This window comes from Scomber scombrus, chromosome 24 (genome assembly GCF_963691925.1).
Source record: "Scomber scombrus chromosome 24, fScoSco1.1, whole genome shotgun sequence".
Taxonomy (NCBI): Eukaryota; Metazoa; Chordata; class Actinopteri; order Scombriformes; family Scombridae; genus Scomber; species Scomber scombrus.
In genome coordinates, this window is record NC_084993.1 from 2875857 (window position 1) to 2900474 (window position 24618).

The window sequence follows — 24618 nt, forward strand, 5'->3', positions numbered from 1 at the left end:
GAGGGAGGGAGAAAGGAAAAGAGGGAGGGAGGGACGAAGGAAGGAAAGAAGGAAGGGATGAAGGTAGGGGGGAGGAAAGAAAGAGAAAAGGAAGGAGGGAGGAAGGAAAGGAAGGAAGGAAAGAAGAAGGAAGGAAAGAAGGATGGACGTACAGAAGGAAGGAAAGAAGGAGGGAGGCAGGAAGGAAGGAAGAAAGGGGGATGGAGGAAAGGAAGGAAGGAAGGAAGATCACTACATTTAAACACTTTAGCTCTGTATTTAAAAAATATGATTTTTCTAGGAGACAAAATTAGTGTCTCAAAAAGGCTCGAAAAAAACAATTTTAATAGTTTCGTAAAGCTTTTATTATTTGTAAATTGTTTCGTGCCTTGAATTTATCTGTCAGCAGATAACTTATAAACCTTTTTCTGAACCGTGTGAATTTAGCAGTTTTAGCGTCAAAATCTAATTTGTTCTCTTGACGGCTGCTATACCTGAAGTATAATCGTCATGGTGACAGTTATCCCTTTTGGATTCGAGAGGCGTAAATCCCAAAAACACACTCTTTTTTTTTTTAAAGGAAACAGCTTTCTTATGTTTCTCTCATGTGATTTAATATTATTTGACATCGGACACAGAAACTCGTCCACTTCACTTGATGGTGAAGCAACTTTTTTGTCTTAGGAGACAAATTGATTTCAAATCTGAGTTTCTCCTTTTTAGCCTTTGTGGTCAAATTGACCCCGTCTGTTTTGACTGTTCCTTCTTTCCTCTGTCCTTCCTCTCTCCCTCCTTCTCTCTTTCTTTCCTTCCTCCATCCCCTTTTCTTCCTTCCTTCTGTCCTTCCTTCCTCCCTCCATCCTTCTCTCTTTCTTTCCTCCCCCTACCTTCCTCCCTTTCTCTTTTCCTTTGTCCCTCCTTCCCTCCTACCTTCCTTCCTTCCTTCTTTCCTCTGTCCTTTCTTCCTTCCTCCCTTCCTCCTTTCCTTCCTTTCTTCCTCCTTCCCTTCCTTCCTCCTTCCTCCCTCCTTTCCTTCCTTCTTCTTTCCTCCCTTTCTTCCTCCCTCCCTCCTTTCCTTCCTTCCTTCCTCCCTCCCTCCTCCCCTTCATCATTTTCCTTCAGAATCTCTCACAGTAATTGCTTCAGTAATAATTTGCATATTCAGGATGAAAGCAGGCGACAGGAAGCTTAAATCATTGCACTGTGTTAGGTGTATATACTGTGTTAACTTGGCATAAAGTTCATCCATCTCTGTCATTGGTCTCTTTTTTCTCCAGGTGTGTCACTTGGGTGGCATCCAGCACCTGGTAGACCTGCTGGATAACAAGGCGGCCGAGGTGCAGAAGAGCGCCTGCGGAGCCCTGAGGAACCTGGTTTACGGCAAAGCCACCGACAACAACAAGGTGGCGCTGAGGAACTGCGGAGGCGTTCCCGCTCTGCTGCGCCTCCTCAGGAAGACCACCGACAACGAAGTGCGAGAGTTGGTCACCGGTACGTCTAGATGGATATTCATTAAGAGGCCGGTTAACCCTCCTGTTGGAGTCAAGGAAGGAAGGAAGGGAGGGAGAGAGGAAAGGAGGGAGGGAAGGGAGGGAGGGAGGGAGGAAATTAAGGAAAGGAGGGAGGGAGGGAGGAAGGAAGGAGGAAGGAAGGAAGGGAGGGAGGGAGGGAGGGAAGGTGGGAGGGAGGACGGAGGGAAGGGAGGGAGGGAAGGAGGGAATGAAGGAAGGGAGGAAGGACGGAGGAAAGAAGGAAGGTAGGAGGGAAGAAGGAGGGAGGGAGGGAGGAAAGAAGGAAAAGAGGGAGGGAGGGAGGGAGGGAGGAAAGAAGGGACAGAGGTAAGAAGGAAAAGAGGGAGGGAGGGAGGGAGGAAGAACAGACGGAAGGAAGGAAGGGAGGAAAGAAGGAACAGTCAAAACAGACAGGGTCAATTTGACCACAAAGGTTAAATATCTCCCTTCTCCCTCTAAATTTCTGCCTTTATGTCTCTTAAAAAGTTATAATGTAAGATCATGCCAAACTAGTTGATATGGTGTTTTATTGAGAATTTACTGTTTTTAAGCAAGTTGAATTATTTAGTACAAAGTTTTTTATGGTTACACCACTTAGACATTTTAGCCATAATCCTCTAATATATTCTCTCAAAATGGATTTAAAAGCAGAAATTTGATGCTGGGTCCACAAAAAAAGAATCATGTGTGCAAGTTATTCATACATTTATTTTCACATTTTAACCTTTTTAAATTTGACTAAACCACATGGACACAAAAAAAAAAACATCATAATTGACCAAAATCTAGTAAGAAATTCAACCTTCAAGTTGCTCCTTTAAAGTAAAGGAGATACTCTGAGAGCGATTATCTCCACCAAGGCTGCACTAGTCTCTCAAATTATAAATTAAGTAACATCAGGAATATTTTATTCTGGACATTTGCATAAAAATAAACTTAGTTTTAGGCCATTATGGGGACAAGTGGGGCACATTTTTCTTTCAAGTAAGTGCAATAGTTCATGAGAAAATGCCCTAAATTCACAGCAAAGGCTCATTTTAAACAGTTTTTGTGATATCATGCTAAAAAACAAAGTGGCATAGTTAGAGTGTACAATTAAAGTCTTATGTGAGGTGTAGTTATTAACTCAGGTGCATGTTTCTATACCTAAATTGATTAATTCATGTGAAAAGCAGCACCCACATTGACAAAAATCAGCTCCCAAAATGCCAAAACATGACACATTAAAATCCCTCAGTGGTGTTTTTTTTCGTGTGGGGTGTTCGCCTGCTTGCCTCGGTTCATCGATCGCCCGGGCGATCCGGCTGTCTGAGCGTCGGTCCGCGTCGCCGTCTGACTGGCTGGCAGCGTGTTAATCTGTGCATCGGCTGTTCTGTGGGAGGTGAGAGCGGCAGCGGCTTAAACACTCAGCGCGCAGTGTTGACAGAACAGATCTCGGCACAGTCCGCGGGACAGATGCTAAGATAATGTGCTTTGGAAAACAGAGAACGCCGAGATGAAAAGCTCTGCAGCCGCACCGCACATACTGTTTGGTACCAGGAGAGATGAAACTGCAAGATGGCTTCGATTCTTCATCAAAACACACACAACAGTTCCTCAGTTTGTTGTGAAGCTTTGGGGAAGTTTGTAGTTGCACAGCTCGGGTTAGGATGTAGATTATTAACCCTTTACATAATTGTTCAGGATTGAATTTCACCAATTTTTTTTGACATTTGAAAACTTTCTTTTAGCTGGACTTTGCAAAAATGGAAGTAAAATGCATCATTTTAAAGTTTTTGTGCAGCTTATACACATTTTTTATATATGCAAATGTACAAATTTAACCTATATTTATTTAAAAAAAAAAAAAAAAAAAAAAAAAATCAGCACTTATCCTTCGTGTCGTCCTCCCGGGGCAAATTGACCCTGTCGGTTTTGACTGTTCCTTCCTCCCTCCCTTCCTTCCTTCCTTCATTCCCTCCCTCCTTCCTTCTTTCCTCCCTCCCTCCTACGTTCCTTCCTCCCTCCTTTTCTTCCTTCTTCCTCCCTTCCTCCCTCCCTTCCTCCCTTCCTTCCTCCCTTCTTCCTCCCTTCCATCCTTCTTCCCTCCCTTCCTCACTCCTTTCCTTCCTTCTTTCTCCCTTCCTCCCTCCCTTCCTCCCACCCTTCCTCCCTCCCTTCCTTCCTTGACTCGAGGACAACAGGAGGGTTAAACATGCTGCTATATTCATCATATTCTTTAAAATATTCTCCTGCACCATAAAATAGTGATTATGAATGTCTTTTAATCAAATAGAAGGATGAGTCAAACATTTATTAATGACTAATGGAGGGATTTTTATGAATGTGAATTGGTGAAGAGACGAATTATGAGTCAGAATATGAACAGTATGTAAAGGGTTAAAGCTGCACTTCATAACTTTAGTGGACTTAAATGGCTGCAGGATGTTTCTAGTTTCACCTAAAATGTTCTTATCACTCCCGACTTTTGTCATTTAAACTGATGACATCAAAGTATTTTTTATATACATTTAGTCTGCGGCAGCCTTGCGGAGCGGAGCGAGTCTCCAAACACTGTTGATTCACACCCACACTAAAAAATATGTGCTGGTATAAAGTTCTTTGGAAGCTTTTATGGATGATGATGATTATCTTAATCTCTGTTGGTTTTTTGGTCTTTTTGAGTTGTTTTTTTCCGCCTTATTGTTCAATATTTGAGGTTTTTTTAATCGTGTACTCTGTTCAAAACAAGGAGAATAAAGTGTACAACTTATAACATTAAGGCTATAAATCCAGAGAGAAAGCGTGGATTCTTCAGAGGCAATATTTTATAAGCTAGATATGAAATTAAACTGGGTCATTGTGAAGTAAAACTTGGTGCAATCAGTCATAAAAAACTGCACTTTACTTGAATAGTAATGCTGATTTTATAGTGATAATGATAATAATGGGATTGCATGATCATATTTGTTTAATTCATACAATAGTATGAGCGTCTTTGCAGGTGTGAGAAGGAAGGAAACATAAGAATAAACAATTTAAAGCAGTTTGGGTGCATCAGAAATAAGAATACGTCTAAAAATGTATATAAAAAACCAGAGTAAAGTGTACAACCTATAACATAAAGACTATAAATCCAGAGAGGAAGCGTGAGCTCTAACGGTTTGCTGCTTATATTACACACAATATTTCATATAAATATGATATATTGTGTATTTTACAAGCCAAATATGCAATTTAAGAGGAACAAGACCTCCAAAATGGCTTGTAGTGAAGGTATATTGAATACCCTTGTTTACTGCCTTTTTGGTAAGAGAGATTGTGAATGGAGGAGTAGAACGATGAACCCTTTCAGTCATAAAAACGGCACTTTACTGAACAGTAAAGCTGATTTATGCAAAAAAGAATGATGATAATGGGATTGCATCATCGTATTTGTTTAATATCAGCGTCTTTGCAGGTTTGAGAAGGAAGGAAAATGTCCTAATTCCTTCCTTCCATCTTTCCTTCCTGTCTTCTTTTCCTTCTTCCTTCCTTCCTTCCTTCCTTCCTTCCTTCCTTCCTTCCTTCCTTCCTTCCTTCCTTCCTTCCTTCCTTCCTTCCTTCCTCCTTTCCTTCCGTCCTTCCTCCTTTCCTTCCGTCCTTCCTCCTTTCCTTCCTTCCTTCCTTCCTTCCTCATTTTCCTTCCTGTCTTCTTTTCCTTCCTTCCTTCCTTCCTGTCTTTTTTTTTCCTTCCTTCCTTCCTTCCTCCTTTCCTTCCGTCCTTCCTCCTTTCCTTCCTTCCTTCCTTCCTCCATTCCTCCCTTCCTTCCTTCCTGTCTTATTTTCCTTCCTTCCTTCCTTTCATCTTTCCTTCCTGTCTTATTTTCCTTCCTTCCTTCCTTCCTCATTTTCCTTCCTTCCTTTCATCTTTCTTTCCTGTCTTATTTTCCTTCCTTCCTTCCTTCCGTCCTTCCTTCCTCATTTTCCCTCCTTCCTTCTTTCCTTCCTCCTTTTCCTTCCTTCCTTCTTTCCCCCCTTCTAAAAAAGAGAAATGTGTACATTTGACCCAAATTTATTATATATTATTCATCAGCTACAATCAACGATCAACATATTAAACCAAACCAACGTAAACTTTGTGATCTTGCATTAACCTGACGTACGTTAAACCCGGCAGGCGTCCTGTGGAACCTGTCGTCGTGCGACGCGGTGAAGATGACGATCATCCGTGACGCTCTGAGCACGCTCACCAACACGGTCGTCATTCCTCACTCTGGCTGGAGCAGCGTCTCGCACCGCGACGACCACCACAAGGTGAAGTTCCAGTCATCGCTGCTGCTGCGCAACACCACCGGCTGCCTGAGGTAACGAATCAAACGCTCCTTTCTTCTTCTGTTGGGTCTCTAGTGAGCAGGGGGGTGAAACATGAGGCCCGTAACAGAACCGGCCCGTCAAGGGGTCCAATCTGGCCCAGTTTCCTTCCGGTCTTCTTTTCCTTCCTTCTGTACTTCCATCTTTTCTTCCCTTCATCTGTCTTTCTTTCTTTCCTCTTCTCTTTCTTTCCTGTCTTCTTTTCTTCCTCACATCTGTCCTTCCTTCCTTACTCCATCCTTCTTCCCTTCATCCTTCCATCTGTCCTTCCTCACATCTGTCCTTCCTTCCTTCCTTCCTTCTTTCCTTCCATATTTTCTTCCCTTCATCTTTCCTTTTTTCCTTCCTTCCGTCCTTCCTTCCTTCCTTCCTTCCTTCCTTCCTTCCTTCCTTCCTTCCTTCCTCCCTCTCTTCCTTCCGTCCTTCCCTGCTTTTATCCATCCTTCCTCCCTTCATCCTTCCATCTGTCCTTCCATCTGTCCATCCTCACATCCGTCCTTCCTTCCTTCTTTCCTTCCCTTAATCTTTCCTTCCTCCCCTCTTTCCTTCCCTTCATCCTTCCATCTGTTCTTCCTCACATCTGTCCTTCCTTCCTTCTTTCCTATCCTTCATCCTTCCATCTTTCCTTCCTTCCTTCCTGTCTTCTTTTCCTTTTTTCCTTCCTCCCTTCCTTCCTTACCTAACTCTTTAATAATCAACACTTCCCTTTTGTTATTTAAGTTAATCACAAGCTTTAATGAGCTTGTTTATGTTTATCAATCACCTCTCTGCTTCCTTCCTTCCTTCCCCTGTTGTAGAATAACTTTAATTAGCATGTTTATGTATATTAACGTGTATATATATGTATATTAATGTTTATGTATATTAATGTTTATTTATATTAATCACCATCTCTTCTTCACATTTACAAAGTGCAGACATTTTAACTTTCCCCCAAAAAACTCCAAATTAAATTTAATCTCATTTCTTAATGAAAAAACATTAAACAAAGCGCCTCGTTCTTCCTCAGCCTGTTGAGTTACCAGCCGTGCCGTTAGCTCATTACATTGATTATCGTTTTTTTTTTGGAAATGCAAGGACGACTTTTGGATTTATCGGCCGTCTGTGCTTCTGGGTTTTTCCTTTTTTCTTTCTTTCTTTTTTGTGTGTGTCTGCTTTTCATCGTAATGATTCTACAAAAAACAAAACCCCACAGTTGTATAATCCATCAATAAGAGAGGCTCTGTAATGGAGATTTTATGCAGGCATGAGGTCTTAAAGTATGCATTGGTCACACATACAGTGGCAAACAACAGCTAAATTAGATCTTTGTGGCTTAAAGATCAAAGCTCATGAGAGACCAATGATTTACAGGTCAACAGCTAAGTTTTTTTTACACCCGTTTTGTCCTTTTTTACCAAAGAAACCCAAAAAGAAAAGAGAAAATAGCAAATCTAATGTTGTTAAATCCAGCTTTTTCTCTTAGGAAACCCTCTAAAATTCAAATCCCTCCCTCTTGAGTTCGCACAGGTGGAGAATATCTCACATTACCTCGTCTAAGCTTATCTGTGCCGAGACACTGACGAGACACTTTGGGGGAAATTAAAAAATATTAAGCGTGTTTTAATGAAGACGGGGACTTCCCAGATGAGGTCAGAAACAGGAAGGAGCGGTTCAATAAGAGGAAGTTTAACCTTTCAATGCAGAAGGCGACGAGGCTCCGTGATTGGTCAATTTATCACCAAGTGGCTGCAGATTGCGTGTTCATGTTATATCGGAGTTGCCTTGATTGGCAGTTTCTAATTCTTTCCTTCCTTCCTTTTTTCTTTCTTTCTTCCTTCCTGTCTTCCTTCCTTCCTTCCTTCCTTCCTTCCTTCCTTCCTTCCTTCCTTCCTTACTTCCTCCTTTCCTTCCTTCCTTCCATCTTTCCTTCCTGTCTTTTTTTCCTTCCTTCCTTCTTTTTCTTTCTTTCTTCCTTCCTTCCTTCTTTTTCTTTCTTCCTTCCTGTATTCTTTTCCTTCCTCCTTTCCTTCCTTCCTTCCTTACTTCCATCTTTCCTTCCTTCCTTACTTCCATCTTTCCTTCCTGTCTTCTTTTCCTTCCTTCTGTCCTTCTTTCCTTCCTTCCATCATTCCTTCCTGTCTTCTTTTCCTTCCTTCCTTCTTTTTCTTTCTTCCTTCTTGTCTTCTTTTCCATCCTCCTTTCCTTCCATCCTCCTTTCCTTCCTTCCTTCCTTCATCCTTCCTTACTTCCATCTTTCCTTCCTTCCTTACTTCCATATTTCCTTCCTTCCTTACTTCAATCTTTCCTTCCTGTCTTATTTTCCTTCCTTCCTCACTTCCTTCCTTCCTTCCTTCTTTTTCTTTCTTCCTTCTTGTCTTCTTTTCCATCCTTCTTTCCTTCCTTCCATCTTTCCTTCCTTACTTCCATCTTTCCTTCCTGTCTTCTTTTCCTTCCTTCCTTCTTTTCATCTTTTCCTTCCTTCCTTCTCTTTCTTCCTTCCTAAAATATAAACAAAATATTGATTTCAAAGAATTAAAAACAGCAATATATGTAAAATATTTAGAAACATGTTAAATATTAAAACATTAGAAAAACGCCTCCTTTTATGTTTGACTGAGAAACTCTTGACTTTTCTGGACATCCATATATCCAACACAGAAGTCATTGAAAGCCAAGCAAATCAATAGCTTAAGCCTAAATGTAATAGGATGTATTTATGTTCGTATTTAGACACTAACTTTTTTTCCATGTCTGCAAAAAGGCTGAAAATCAACATTTGGGCACCGAGGCATGAGGACATTTCTGTACTCTCTGAAATGCAGCAGCAGTAGTAGTGATAGTGGAGATGCACCTCTTCTCTCTGTTCTCTCTGAAAGATAAAATAAAATCTCTGCATTGTGGAGTTTTAAAGGAAGGAGAATGTGCTGATGATGGTCGGACTCTGATTATCTGTAGCGGCTCGTCCTCATACATTAAACAAAGTGGGAAACCTGCTGTGTGCAGATTTCCCACTTTTATGCAGACTGGTCTGTTTTAGATGAGGTTTAATCTCTAGTGTCAAGAGCCAATTAGAATTAAGTCAACGTGCTTTCTTTCCTTTTTCTTCTCATTTGTTTTGCTTTTAGTGACTCGGTTTTCCTTCTTTCCTTCCTTCCATCCTTCCTTCCTTCCTTCTTTTCTTCCATCCTTTCTGTCTTCTTTTCCTTCGTTCCTTCCTTCCTTCCATCTTTCCTTCCTGTCTTCCTTATCTTCCTTACCTTCCTTCCTTCCTGTCTTTACCTTCCTTCCTTCTTTCCTTCCCTCCTTCCTTCCCGTCTTCTTTTCCTTCCTTCCTTCCTTCCTTTCCTAACTTGCTTCTTTCCATCCTTCCTTCCCTTAATCTTTCCTTCCTGTCTTTTCCATCTTTCCTTGCTCCATTCCTTCCTTCCATCTTTCCTTGCTCCTTTCCTTCCTTCCATCTTTCCTTCCTGTCTTCCTTATCTTCCTTACCTTCCTTCCTTCCTGTCTTTACCTACCTTCCTTCCTTCTTTCCTTCCCTCCTTCCTTCCCGTCTTCTTTTCCTTCCTTCCTTCCTTCCTTTCCTAACTTGCTCCTTTCCTTCCCTCTTTCCTTCCCTTCATCTTTCCTTCTTTCCCAATCAGAATGAAGTCTCGGTGCATTGTTTTCCACCTTCTTTTCTCCTCATCTTGTTTTGCTTTCAGTGACTCTGAGCTGCAGGGAAACTACACCACTGCACACAGAAGCCTCCAGTGATTCCCTATACTCTTAAGACTTGGCTGCGAGCTGTAGATTGATGGTATAGAAATGCATTGTGGGAGCTTGGCGTGCGCCGTTGTGCAGTCTTCTCATGTCAGCACTCCCATTAGCAGCTGGCTGAAGGTTCCTATTGGACGATCAGCTCGACACTTTTACTGTATCCGGGCAGGTTTGAAGCCACCTTGTGGGGGAATCCACACACTGCACCTCAGTCTGAATTAATGTGTGGCTTTCTCTCTGTGTGTGTGTGTGTGTGTGTGTGTGTGTGCGTGCGTGCGTGTGTGTGTGTGCGTGTGTGTGTGTGTGTGTGTGAGGAACCTGAGCTCAGCAGGGGAGGAGGCGAGGAGCCAGTTGCGATGCTGTGAGGGTCTGGTCGACTCGCTGCTTCACGTCCTCAAAGCCTGCGTCAACACCTCCGACTACGACAGCAAGGTGCAACAAAAAAAAACACACACAAATAAACACACACACACACACACACTTGTTTTTGTCATTTAGAAACACACCGAGTCACATTTATACACCAGAAACTACAATGAAATGTATAAGTTAACCTTTCTTTCTGTCAAAAAATGGGCGATAAGCTCCCACAACTACTCCACTACTCTCCCCATCACTGCTATTATTACTACTACTAAATCCTCTACTACACACTACATAATAAAGCAACAAACGACAATAAAAAGACAAGAGATCTAAGAGTAAATAAAACCAATAGCAAGTTAAAAAACAATATATGTAATGTCTAAAAATAAATAAGGATACTAAAACTGTTATAAAATCACGTGACCTAATAAAGTGCAAGTTAACAAATAGAAACCATTGTACTGGTTAAAGTACTGGTTCAAAAAGTAACCCCATTAAAAGTTTTTGCTCATGTGAGTCAACAGTCTAAGTATAGATGCTGACGTTCGCCGGACAGATTGTAAAAACCCCGCGAGGACAATTTGTGCCAATTTCTGATATTGATCTAAATAAAAAGTGACTTGAAATTGATGCGGCTATTTTAAATCTTATTGATGCTCAGTGTGATTATTTATGTGGATGTTCGTCCTTCTACTGACTTCATGGCCTTTACTCTAAAGCAGGGGGTCAAACATGAGGCCTATGGGCCAGAACTGGCCCGCCAAGGAGTCCAATCCGGCCCACTATCCTTCCTTCCTTCATTCATTCCTTCATTCTTTCATTCCTTCATTCCTTCATTCTTTCATTCCTTCCGTCCTTTCCTTCATTCTTTCTTTCATTCCTTCCTTCCTTCCTTCCTTCCTTCCTTCCTTCCTTCCTTCCTTCCTTCCTTCCTTCTTTCCTTCCTTTCTTCCTTCTGTCCTTCCTCCCTCCCTTCCTTCCTTCCCTCCCTCTTTTCCTTCCTCCTTCCTTTCTGTCTTTCCTTCCTCCCTCCATCCATCCTCCCTTCCTTCCTTAGTTCCTTCCTTAGTTCCTTCCTTCCTTCCATCTTTCCTCCCTCCCTCCCTTCCTTCCTTCCTTCCTTCCTTCCTTCCTTCCTTCCTTCACTCCCTCCTTCCTTCCTTGGATATTAACACCCACATGTCTCCTATCTCCTTCCTCAGATCGTGGAGAACAGCGTCTGCACCCTGAGGAACCTCTCGTACCGGCTCGAGGTGGAGATGCCCTCCTCTCGTCTCCTAGGCAACCAGGAGCTGGACACCCTGCTGGGCTTCTCCTCCCCGGCCAAGGAGCTGGACTACCTCTGCTGGGGCAAGAGGAGGCGCGGCAGGAAGAGGGGCGGCTGGCCCGACGACAAGGTAGGAACACGGGAGAGAGGGAAGGAAGGAGAGAGGGAAGGAGGGAGGAAGGAAGGAAGAAAGGAAGCAAGGAAGGAATGATGGAAGGAGAAGAAGACAGGAAGGAAGGAAAAAGACAGGAAGGAAGGAATGATTGAAGGAAAAAAGGAAGGAAGGAAAAGAAGACAGCAAGGAAGGATGGAACGAAAAGAACACCGGAAGGAAGGAAGGAAAACAGGAAAAGAAGGAAGGAAGAAATGAATGAAGGAAAAGAAGACAGCAAGGAAGGATGGAACGAAAAGAAGACCGGAAGGAAGGAAGGAAAACAGGAAAAGAAGGAAGGAAGAAATGAATGAAGGAAGAGAAGACAGGCAGGAAGGAAAATAGTGTTTGTAGTAAACATTAGTGAATACAAATACCTTCGCTCTCCTTCTAAAGATGAAGATAATTGAGTTTTCTCAGCGAACAGCTCGATTTAAACTCATTAATTAGGCAGCGAGAGAAATGTTTTGTGTCTTATTTGTTCGCTGAGTAAACGTGTTTCCCTCGTTGCATCATCTCATCTGATCCCGGCTCTAAAATGATCAAATTTGATGCCTTTTTTTTTTTTTTGGGATAAGTGGAGTCACATTTTAGCATCTCATTACAGATTTATTAATGTCATCTTTTTATTTATTTTTTAAATGAAAGGAGGCGGTAGGCAATTAATTTCCTTAGTAGAAATCCCCTAAAGAGAGAAGAGAAAACCTGAGATCTTAATTTCCCCTGATACATCATCCGTGAAATCTATTTAGTGGAGATATTTGTGTTTATGATGATAATTGAGATTTGCTTTGTCAGGTCTGGTAGATGCTACAGTACAACAATGACTTGAATTTTTAGTAGTTTTTATCATGTCTTTTATCAGTCTTAAGTGAAGAAAAAGATGGATTTAGCTTCTGTGAGTTCTTCATTGACATTTTGAAGCCTGGAGTTTGGTTTTATTACTCTTTTTATGTTGTATTATGATTGCCGGTCACTAGAGGAGCAAAATCCAAATTTTAGTGATTTTAGCTCAAGTGCAGTTTCAACCACCTCGACTAAGAGTGACTGTATTGATCAATGAAGAAAAAATACCTTAAAATACACCTTTATGAAATTTTGAAGGATTTTCCAAAGAGTGCAAAAATTTAAAAAAACGACAGAGTGTCGAAAAAGTCAAAAATGGGGAAGGGTGGGGGATTGTCCCAAACCTTGCTAAAAGGGGCCAGGGGGGCGGGCTGAGTGAGAAATGAACCAATTAAACCCACTTCATTCATCAAATATCTTCATTTTATATTCCAAAATCTACATGAACTAATGAATACATTTACAAATGAGAGATAAATGTTGCTTTATAAGAAATTATCTCCCTTATATCCAATGTCAGTATCCAAGAAAAACACCTGAACTATCTGTAATCTTCCCAACCCTGTTAGGAAGATCTTCAGAGTTTAAAACACACCCATTAATATATTCTTCATGTTGTTCTGTGTGTTTCTTGCAGTGGGACGGCGTCGGGCCGATCCCAGGTTTCTCCCAGACGATGAGAGGAGCGGAGCTGCTGTGGCACCCGATGGTGGTGAAGCCGTACCTCAACCTGCTGGCCGAGAGCTCGAACCCGGCTACGCTGGAGGGCGCCGCTGGGTCGCTGCAGAACCTCTCTGCTGGAAACTGGAAGGTAATGACTCACCTTCTCCTAAAACTATAAAAGGCCAAACCAAAGTATTGAAGTAGTTTTAGATTTGAAGAATTTCTTAATCCTATAAGTGAAGATTTTTATGCTTCAGTTGGAATCAAAGCTCACACGAAACTCCCAAATTTGAGTGGCTTTGTTGTTCCTCTGCAGCGAAGTCTCCTTTTCATCTTTATTATCAAGTAAAAGCATCATGACTCGGATTTTGAAGAATTTTTCTGCTGGATAAACAAGATTTTAAAAAAGGACACTTTGAAGCTACATTTTCACCTGAAGGCATCTTTGTGGATTGATACCACACAAGGAGTTACTCAGTCTAGTTTTCACCCTTTTCTTTTCACCAGAGTGAAGATTCAAATGAAGTCTTTCAGCATTAAACTTGTGTGTGTGTTTGCGTGCATGTGTGTCCAGTTCTCGGCCTACATCCGAGCGGCGGTGCGTAAGGAGAAAGGTCTGCCCATCCTGGTGGAGCTGCTGAGGATGGACAATGACCGGGTTGTCTGCTCCGTCGCCACCGCTCTCCGAAACATGGCGCTGGACGGCCGGAACAAGGAGCTGATAGGTCCAAACAGACACACACATACTCAGCTACACACTCATACACTCACACAAACAGATCACTCAAACTGTGAAAAGATCATCTTCACACTTATGGCAGGAACATCAACAGCTTGTTCAAGATGTTCATGTTACATCACAGTGTGTCACAAGTACATGTGTGATTACACATGAGTGATAACACGTCGCCCCCTTGTGGACAACAGCTGAGGAGATGAAATGGTGCAATAATCCTTCTGCTGCCGTTCAACACAACACAAACAAATATTCAGTGACCAGTGACCATGTCCATGGTTTAGTCAAATTTAAAGGGGTTAAAATCGAAGTGGTGTAACCATAAAAACTTTGTACCAAATAATCAAACTTGCTTAAAAACAGTAAATTCTCAATAAAACACCATATCAACTAGTTTGGCATGATCTTACATTTTAACTTTTTATATTAAATAAAGGTAATGGAATACAATTGTTCTAAATATTACATTTAATCTGGGGAATCATGGAGATCATTCTTTTGTGGTTACACCATTTGACATTTTCAGGAGCATTCAGTTTTACTTTTGGTTAAAAAAAAAAAAAGGTGCAATTGTCATTTCAAATGATATAAAACCAACAAAAATACCAAGTGTACATTTTTGACAAACCTGATGCTGCTTTTAAAACTATTTTTTAAAGATATTTTTGTATTGCTCATCTTGCCAACCCTTATTTGTCACTGAAGATTTTTGCATCTCCTCCTGCAGGAAAGTACGCCATGCGGGATTTGGTGAACCGGCTGCCTGGCGGCAATCCGCCGGTGTTGTCGGATGACACAGTGGCGTCAGTCTGCTGCACGCTGCACGAGGTCACCAGCCGCAACATGGAGAACGCCAAAGCTTTAGCCGACAGCGGAGGCATCGAGAAGCTGGTGGACATCAGCAAAGGACGAGGGAAAGGGTACGAAACAGCAGAGGGGAGAAAAAAAAACTATATTTAGAGAGATTTTAGCAGCATAATTTCAAGTTGAAGTCTTTTTTAGATGTCAATTTGACTGCAAAAAATGATTAAATTGGTTATTTTCTGTCTTAAACCTCTAATAAATCACGTAACTAGGAATAATTTGTTTTGCACAGGCTAGTTGGGAAGTTTGGGGCCTTTCTGACTTTAGTAATTAACTGGACAATCTCTGCAATTGTTTAATAATACTGATAATCATACGTGTAATATGCTGTGTGTGTGCTGGTGTTGAAGGTACTCGATGAAGGTTGTGAAGGCAGCAGCTCAGGTGTTGAACACGCTGTGGCAGTACAGAGAGCTGAGGAGCCTCTACAAACAGGTCAGTAACACCAGACACATCTAACAAAAAACAACAACAACAACAATGCTTTCAATTCACATCTAAGAACAGATGTTACGAAAAAAGTCCATTTGTTATAACCTTTGTTTCCAGATTGGATACTTTAATCACAAAAGCAGGAATTGCACATCAACTTGAAAAGAGTCCAAATATCAGAAATATTAAAATCCTGCACGAAAGCTTCCAGATTAAACATGACGATGAATGAATGTAGATTAAATATGTGTGTGTGTGTGTTTGTGTGTGTGCAGGACGGATGGAATTACACTCACTTCGTCACTCCCGTCTCCACGTTGGAGCGAGACCGCTACCGCTCACAACCGACCCTGCCCACCAGCCCTATGCAGATGTCCCCTGTCATCCAATCAGGTGAGCGAGGCCGAACCCACATTTTGTAACACGTCTAAAATAAAGATTCCCGTTAAGAATGATATATATTTGTGTTTTTTGTCTTTAGGTGGTAGCGCAACATCCTCGCCAGCGATGCTCGGGATAAGAAGACACAGTTCAAACTACCAGAGAGCGCAGTCATCTATGCAACTCGACACGTATTACGGAGACAACAGTTTACACAAAAGGCAGTACACAGGTTCGTGTTGATTTGCTGGTAATGTGGCGACCCTCAGGGATCGATATGTGGACCGCTGGTGTTCTCATTCAAACAGTCAATGAATATTAATGTTTAAAATACATCTTTTCTCCTGTCTGTCCTTTTTTTCGTGTGGGAAATTTCTACTTTTTAGGGTCTGAGAAGAAAACCCCGTATTTCATCGGGACGTATTCTTCCCAGTCAGGAGAAGATTTGAGAAGGTCTCAGGTAAGAAAAGTCATTACATTAACTAATATTAAAGTAGGATAAAAAAAGCATCATTACATAGCAGAGATTTAGAGATATTGCACTGCTGACAACCCTTTTCTTTGGCTCCAGCTTCTGATATATCAATATTTGCTGATTTTCTTAGTCCTCCATGATAGGAAACTGAATATTTGGGAGCTAACAAATCAGCAAGAATCAGACTTAATGAAGAATGCAAATAATTGTTACTTACAGCACTACTTCTTACACAGTTTCATGCATATGTCAGTCGTCATCCTTTGCAAGATTATTAAAGTTATTTAATTAAAAACAAGCAGAATGAACTTCCCCTTGCAGACAATAAAGAATATCTAATGTAATATAATCTAACATAAACAGTGTTTTCTCAAATGTAGGATCAGGCACACATTGATACGTATTTGCAATCACATATCCTCACCATTTACATCTATCCCAAAGTGTTTAAGTCCCTAAGTTCATGAAAATTTTGCAACCTAAGAAGATACAAGTCTTAAAGGTTTAAGACCCAAAATAAATCAGTATTTCTTTAACCTGTTAGCAACTTTTAAAACCTAATCATGCTATTGGAAACAAGTATACATGACAAAAAAAAAGAACATATTCCTTTGTAAAAGATAATGAAACTACACAAATTAGCTGGGTTAAAGCTATTTTCAGTGTTCACCTCTCCACAAATATAGTCAGACATACATTGATTGCATGTATTTACAATCAAAATAGCTCGACATTTACATATAATAAAAGTTTTAGGAGCTCCCCAAAGCAAATATCACAAGTCAGTCATGAAGTTTTTGCAACCTAAAACGATAAGGCAGAACAATTTAAGAAGCAAAATTGCTGTAACCATGTTTACACCTTTTAAAAGCATCCACAGCCACACTAGCATCTGCAGGACAAAGACATTTTCTTCCCAACTACACACTTAAGTTGGGTTAAAGTTGTGAATTCTCAGCTTTATAACGACTTCCAGACCAATAAATCTTAATATTTCTCTTCTCGCAGCACCAGGAGCCATTCTACGACGAACCCAACAGGAAGAACTACAACAGCTACAGAATGTACCTGTCGTCCCCACAAGGCTACGGAGAGGAGCCCTACGAGGATGAACCGGCCCACCTGACCCCTTCCTCCCCCCCCGATGGCTACGCCAGCCAGACGCTCCGATTCAAAGCCAACACCAACTACGTGGACTTCTACTCCACCACGCGGAGGCCTTCAAACAGGGCGAACAAGTTCACCGGCTCCCCCGACTCCTGGGTGTAAAAAAAACAACAACAACAACAAACAAACACATTAGCGGACACCGTGTACGTCTGTTCCTGTTGGGTATTTGTGTGTTGGGTGCGTGAAAGGTGTGGTTTGCGTGAAAGGTTTGAGGATGCATGAGAATGTGTGTGCATCTGTGTTGAAACTGTGCTTGAATGACCAGGGCTCGGTTTCCCCACGTTGCAGCTTTTGACTACGTTAGACCAGATGCTAATAATAATGCGGATAAATCATGTTTTTATTTCCTCCATTTTGGCTCACAATCCTTTCGAATTTAAAAAAAAAAAAAAACCCATATCATATTATCCTGTCTGAACGTCTGAAATGGAGCAAAATGACATTTCTGCGATTGCTGTGTAAGACGATTATCATTTAACCACTTTTTAAGAACTTGCTGGTGCTCTCTTTTATCACAATTACTCTGTAAACAGCAAAAAAGTGCTTTGAAAGTAAGTAAGTAGAAAAAGTTGATGGAAATCATGTGTACAGCAGGGGAAGATTTCACACCATTGTAGTTGTATAAAGCACTTTTTTGACCACTAGGGGGCAGAAAACCCCAAAGGAGGAGCCATGGAGGAGGAAAAAAAGACTAAATTGACTAATTTGTACTTTCAGATTAACAATTTGTGCTCTTAATTTAATAATTTGTGTGCACAGATTGCTTAATTAGTGCCCTTGATTTATATATTGTGCCTGTTCCTCTTTTGTAGAGAGCACACAGCGTGAACATGCTAACATTCCTTGTCACGAATTAAGTAATCTGTGCACACAAATGATAAAATTGAGAGTCCGTGGCTTCTCCTAGGGGTCAATACATGACATATTTATACACATATATATGTATATATAGAAGGACATGACTGTATATACATAATAGAGTATATAAGTTTTATGGCTAATGTGTTAGAAAACTGTAGTTTCATATCAGACGTGGAACAAATCATAGAAATGCACTTAATCGTAGGATACGACAAACCACATGGGAATTTAAATAATCACTATATTAATTTCCGTATGTGGTATTTTTTATTTGTTTATTCATATGCTTTAGATTTTTTTTTTACTTGGAAGGGTTTGAGAGTTAAAGTTGCATCCAAGAGTTCAGAGATTTTATTTTTCCCTACTTTAAAATCGTCCTGTGAATGCCACATGACGGAGATTCATTGAAATCAGTGTTAATAACAAGATTTTAATAATATAGCAAAAGTTTAGGAACATTAAAATTGGATGTTTTTTTTTCTGATGCATTAACCAACATTTTCAACTTTATCTGCATTATTACAGACTCGGCCGAACAGTAGCATCTGCTCCATTGTCAGTGATCATAGCACAAAGATATGGGCCTAGTCAAAGGGTGCTTTTTGAAAAAAACCTAGCCCTGACTTTGTTGTTTATCAGAGTGTTTGTTAACGTCACCTGATTTCATTCTTCTTTTTTTCTTCTCTGCAGTAAAAGTGTGCAGTGTGTTGGCTTTATAAAATTAAATATCTTCCGCCGGCCAGCATCATCTTTGAACGCGAGAGAAAGAAAGAGAGAGAGGTAAAAAAGGAATTTACTGAAGCTGAATCTGAGTATCGTGTATTAAAAATTTAAAAAAAGACGACACCTGGGACAAATCATATTTACCAGTAAGTCTTATTAGATTAATCACATGAAGCAGCACCAACTTAAAACCACTACGCTGCTCCTAAAGTCACCTATAAAAGATATTTTTTAAATATTATTTGGCCCAGGTTAGGAGACGAGAAGCGTTACTCATGAACATCGTCACTCTCGGGAACCTTTAAGAGACTTCAGAGAAGCAGGGGGGGGGGTTACATCTGTAACCGCTCCGCTTTTCTGTAATGTTGGCCAAAAAGTGCAGTATATCATAAAGTATGTGAAATATGTGAGAAAAAAAACACGTGAAAAATCTATTTGTACAGATACAATGGTTTAACCGTCCTGTTACATTGTTGTATTCAATATGTAGAACTTTATATGTGATTGTGTGAAGAAGATTTTTCTATTATTTATTGATTATTTTTATTAATTTTACTCGTGACCTGACCAAAATATGACCCCCATCTGTCTGTTCTGTCCAAAAACTGATGATGATGATGGTGATGATGATGATGTGCAATGTTACAGAGGGAAATACTGTATATGTATAGGGATTAAAAAGATTATATCATGAACAAGACGACGTAGAAGTCTTTGTTTTCACACAAAAAAACGAGGGCCGGGACTCGTGGCGTGATGGGCATGCGTTGAGTTGCTCGTGGTCTGTCTGCAGGAAGAAAGAAAGCTTTAGTTTTATTTAGATTATTCCAACAAAAAAGACACTAAAACAAATATTTTCAGTTAAATTATCAACAAATGCATGTAATATTATAGCAGAAATTTTTAAACATTCATGCAGAATTGGCCAAAATAAATGTATTTCATTTTAATTTGTATGTATTTTATAACTTTCAAAGTGCTGTACTAACATTTAAACTTTAAAAGTTACATTACATTTAATAAAAGAACATTTAAACAAAAGTATACAAATTTAAAAGGCAGTTGGGATATAAAAATGAAAATGAAGACATAAATATGAACCCTATTTTTAAGTATTTTTATGCCATAATTTTTTGCAAAAGGCTATCAAGACATTTACAAATCTAGCATGCTGTCACCCTTTGTGACTTTCACTAAGGTAATAACTCAAAGCTTGATTTTACTCACAGGGTTAATTTGCTGTTGTGGTTTCAGTTATGGGTGTAGACGCCTCCGGCTCTGATGGAGGTGCTGATGGGGGACGACAGTGGATGATGACAGCGAAAAGTACATGAGTGTATAGTGTTAGTATTTTAAATTAAGCATGCCTTTCTGATTTTATGTATAATAATGTGTTATATTCACCTGCTTGTGGACCTTGGTGAGCTGTTCCAAATTATTCTCCAGGAAGGAAATCTTCTGTTTCTGGGCAACGTTGCCAAGTCCTTCCTCACAGTCGAGCTCTGCACTCTAAAAACTAAAAAATACAGCAGGTGATGAAACTAAAGTGTGCACAACTACAGGTAAGTCATTTCTCCACTGAAGTTGTACCTTCTTCACCCGCGTGTTGAGGTCCTGAACGAAGAGTTTGCGAAGGTTGTGTAGAGTCTGCAGCTCTTTAGCCTGAAAGGACAAGAAATTAAACACATTTACACACACTGATGATCTGTATTTTTATGGCTGCAAAGACAGTCTGAAGGTTTAAGGACATTCTTTCATCTAAATATGTGATATGTGAGACTCTGTAGCTCACTAAGTTTTAAGTTTATAGGTTCAATCCAGGCGGGGAGGACAGACAGGTGTCGTGCCAAAAAGTGATCGTCTGCCAGAATCTGATTTGTGGCCGCGGGAGCGCGCACAGCAGCCCGTTGAGCGGTAGCGCTATAAAACGTCTAATTTTCTTTTGATTAAACGGTCATAATATGCATATACAAACAATTATCACACATTATCACAACTGTGGCCAAAAGAAGTGTAGTTTGTAGCGAAATAAGGCATGGCAATTACGTGATAGACATGTCTCTACAATGATCCTTGTGACTCTGCATTGTTTTTTATCTGATCTATTTAAAAAATATAATTTACTTCATGAAAACTTAAATTAATAAAGTTTACTGATATTCAATTTTAAAGACATTTTGTTTAAAAAAAAAAACAACAAATTATTTATTTATGTGTAAATGTTTAATTACACTCCACACTTTTTCGTCTTATTTTTCTAAACATCCAATTTAAATATATTATAAATTAGATATTTTCTCATTTTAAATATAAAAATCTGTTTCTGGTCAGATGTCGCCCTCCGGTGGACATCAGCCGTAACTACAAGTAGAGCTGCAGGGTGCGTTTGGTAGAGTGGGCCGTTTGGTGGGAGGGGCGGAGCTTAGATCACTGCTGGGTGCGTTTAGTTGCTTTCAGCCATATGAAGTACTAATACTGCGTTCATACAGCCATATGAAGTACTAATACTGCGTTCATACAGCCATATGAAGTACTAATACTGCGTTCATACTACCAAAATAAAATAAACATATATAAATATGTTACAATCTAATAAAATGATAATTAAAAAAACCTTCCATCAGTTTATAAATCTGCCTGTAGCTCTGCTTGTAGTTACGGCTGATGTCCACAGGATGGCGCCATTTAACCAGAAACAGCAGATTTTGACTTTAACATCAGAAAATATCTAATATATGATACATATACACACACATATATAATGAGATGTTTTAAATATTGTACAAAATGAAATAAAGAACCATTATTTTATCTTATTAATATTTTAAAAAACATAATTTACTTCATGAAAACTTAAATTAATAAAATTTACTGATATTACATTTTAAAAACATTTTGTTTAAAAAAAAAGAGAGAAAATTATTTATTTATGTGTAAATGTTTAATTATACTCCACACTCTTTTTTATATGTCTTATTTTTCTAAACAGCCAATTTAAATGTAATATAAATTAGATATTTTCTCGTTTTAAATATAAAAATCTGCTGTTTCTGGTCAAATGTCGCCCTCCGGTGGTCATCAGCCGTAACTACAAGCAGAGCTGCAGGGTGCGTTTGGTAGAGAGGGCCGTTTGGTGGAAGGGGCGGAGTTTAGAGCACTGCTGGGTGCGTTTGATAAAGTGGGCCGTTTGGTGGGAGGGGCGGAGCTTAGATCACTGCTGGGTGCGTTTAGTTGCTTTCAGCCATATGAAGTACTTATACTGCATTCATACAGCCATATGAAGTACTAATACTACGTTCATACTGCCATATGAAGTATTAGTACTGCGATAATTTTTTTTATTTTTTAGATGTGAATATTTGTTTAAGATTCAATCTATGATAACTTCTACTTCACATTTCAATATATTGGACTTATATTTGCAGTCGTGTTGTCTTTAATAATGACTGGAAATTTTAGATTTTGCAAAACTGAACACCTGTGTGAGTGTGCGGTGCCTGTGATGAAATTGTTTTAGATGTTTTAAAGTAGTCTGACATATATACTTAAAGCTTGTACCCCGTTTCAAGTAACCTCCTGATCAGAATCCACCTGCACAAAATGTATTTTGATTATATAATGTACTGAAGGGGCAGAGTCCTTTAAGCATTTCCTACTTGTGCCTGTGTGTCTCTAAAAATCTCTAAAAAAGGGAGGACAGCTTTATTTATCCTTCATAGTATCACAAGGGACGCTGATTGTAATTAGTTTTATATTACTACAACACTGCTGGTTGAAATCCAAACACACACTCGATAAGATACATTTAAGGAAATACTGGATGACAAAGGAGGAAGAGTTTAGAGCCTGTCCGCCCTGCAGGATCATGTGATTTCTTGTAAATGTGAAAAGTGAAACTAAATAGTTCAAAGGAGCAGAGCAGTTGGATGAAAACTGACGTCTGACGAAGGGTGAGTGTTAATAAAACCTTATTTCACCATGAAAGTCTCAGTCAGTTTAATCTCTGACGGTTGTAAAGTGGAGCAGAGTCAGAATTAACTTCTGTGGGTATAAAGAGAAGTAATACAACGGGGAGATAATTTATTTGTGGTGTTTCCGGGTTGATATCGAGCTCTTTCTCACGTAGGCCTTTCTGAAAGAACAGGGAAGGTTTTTGTTGTTCTGCTGTCTTACAAATTGATAAACTGTAATAACTTAATAAAAATGCACACCCTTTGTTCACAGTAGTCTGTAGGTAGAAAAGTTACTGCACGTTTTGCCAAAGTGTTTTCCGTCCGCGGGAGCGCGCACACGCAGTTACAGACACGTCTGCTTTCCTCTGGATCAAACGACAAAAAAAGCCACGACGTTCAAATACTGATAACTTTATATCCTTTGTATTGACAGCATGTCTTTCTGAAAATGTAAGATTTATTTTAATCAAATAACTATAATTGCGGCTAAAATGATCAGGTATGATATTTACCTGAGTTAAGGCATAGGCCTACTATTGTCACGTGTTTGATATGTAGGCCAATAAGAATGATGCATGGACAGGTTATATAGTATACAATAAAAAAAAATGTATTTTTCTGTAACCCTAGCTGTCCCTGGGATTTTGCATTATTTTACCAGCTCATGTTCCCTAAATTATAACCAATCCAAAATGTTATTTATGCTTCAAAATGTTTAACATCATTCATATGATGAGGGTAATGGGAGTGAGTGAGTCAGTGAGCAGCATGATTAACATGATAAAAACAAACAACATTTTTTAAAAAGTGTTACGCTCGCCTTAATCATATCGCGTATACGCTGACAGCTCTTATCCAAATATATTTATAACATTGGCTGACAAATCAGGAGTTTAGAGAGCAAAGAGTCAATGAAACAATGTTAAATCAACATTTCATTATCAACGTTAAGTCATTGAAACAACGTTGAACTCTGATGTTGATTCTACATCAGTTTGCACCCTCAATTAATATTGAAACAACGTTGATTTAGTAACTAAAGATCAACGGAATTTCAACAGTATCTCAACTAACAGAAATATTGAAACAATGTTGACATTTCAACCTAACTAGGCTAAAGGTCAGCGTGCTTTCAATGATATTTAAATATTAAATATAATAATATTAAACCACAACAATTACTAAATATGCCTACATAAAAAATAGGCTAATAATAATACAAATCCTGCTTTATCTACAGTCAGGGTGTTATAGACATAGGCCTAAATATGATGGGTTTTATTAAACAGGTTTTTATCTAATAGCAAATGACAAATCCACACGATTTTAAAAAACAAACAAACATTCATTTATTTAATCAATACATTTCACCAAATTTCAAAGCTTCTGAGGGCATCCAGCCCCTCCTGACTGGTCTGGGGTGTAATGCAGCCATTTCTGATCTGCCTGAGAAAAGGCAAATTCGTTTGCAGTCCCCATTTGTAGTGTCAGGGCGTCTAAAACAGAAAACACAAGCAAAACACAAACTGTCAGTTAAATAGCTATATTACATGCTATTGTGCAAGTGGTGTGCAGATTCAGAAATGAAAAAGAAACAAAAATCAGCCATACAATACTTTAGACACTTGCTTACTTGATAAATGATGTGAATCAATGATATGTAAAAAAAAAAAAGAAAAAAAAAAAAAGAAAAAAGGACAAAAAAGGTTAAGTAAACAGCAATTTAACTCACAGCCACAGTCCTGATAACTAGTCTACAGCAAAGACAAGAGTGTTTTTGTAACCATGGAAACACACAGTGCGAACGTGTCAGAGTGGATGTGTTGTGACCTGTGACCATTGAGACTGTATATAAGAAAGGTAATGACTGAATCTGCTGTTACTGTGCATGTATTGTGACTTTATCTTTATCTTATAATATTTGATAAGTTATAGTAATAATTATGCCGACTGTATCCAAGCAGCATCCATAGCGGTCATGTCGCTAGCGTAAATGCTAACATCAGAAAAAAAGTTAACGTATATTTTCTAATGGCTCTGTAATTAATAAAGTGGCTGCAAATTGATCATATTGCTTTTAAATTGATCTTGTAAATGTGAAAAGTGAAACTAAATTGTTCAAAGGAGCAGAGTAGGTGGATGAAAACTGACGTCTGACGAAGGGTGAGTG

At 39.4% G+C, this 24618-nt stretch overlaps 2 protein-coding genes across 8 annotated transcripts in view; both read left to right on the forward strand.

The window, feature by feature from the left end:
- LOC134006589 (plakophilin-4-like) overlaps positions 1-17010 on the forward strand; it is a 58722-nt gene extending 41712 nt beyond the window's left edge. Inside the window, exons 10-21 of the mRNA XM_062445508.1 lie at positions 1257-1470; positions 5629-5815; positions 9875-9992; positions 11129-11323; positions 12828-13001; positions 13428-13578; positions 14317-14509; positions 14804-14888; positions 15161-15278; positions 15367-15498; positions 15653-15726; positions 16750-17010. Of these exons, the coding sequence (XP_062301492.1) occupies positions 1257-1470; positions 5629-5815; positions 9875-9992; positions 11129-11323; positions 12828-13001; positions 13428-13578; positions 14317-14509; positions 14804-14888; positions 15161-15278; positions 15367-15498; positions 15653-15726; positions 16750-17010 (1902 nt within the window). The remainder of the gene's footprint in view (positions 1-1256; positions 1471-5628; positions 5816-9874; positions 9993-11128; positions 11324-12827; positions 13002-13427; positions 13579-14316; positions 14510-14803; positions 14889-15160; positions 15279-15366; positions 15499-15652; positions 15727-16749) is intronic.
- Positions 17011-22190: 5180 nt separating this feature from the next.
- LOC133976334 (NACHT, LRR and PYD domains-containing protein 12-like) overlaps positions 22191-24618 on the forward strand; it is a 28812-nt gene continuing 26384 nt past the window's right edge. For 3 of the 7 annotated variants that reach the window (XM_062414524.1, XM_062414521.1, XM_062414526.1), the window contains exon 1: positions 23567-24611. The gene's annotated coding sequence lies outside the window, so the exon portion shown is untranslated. Of the gene's footprint in view, positions 22446-23566; positions 24612-24618 lie in introns of those variants that run through there. The other 4 variants (XM_062414519.1, XM_062414522.1, XM_062414520.1 and 1 more) reach the window with 3 other exon arrangements.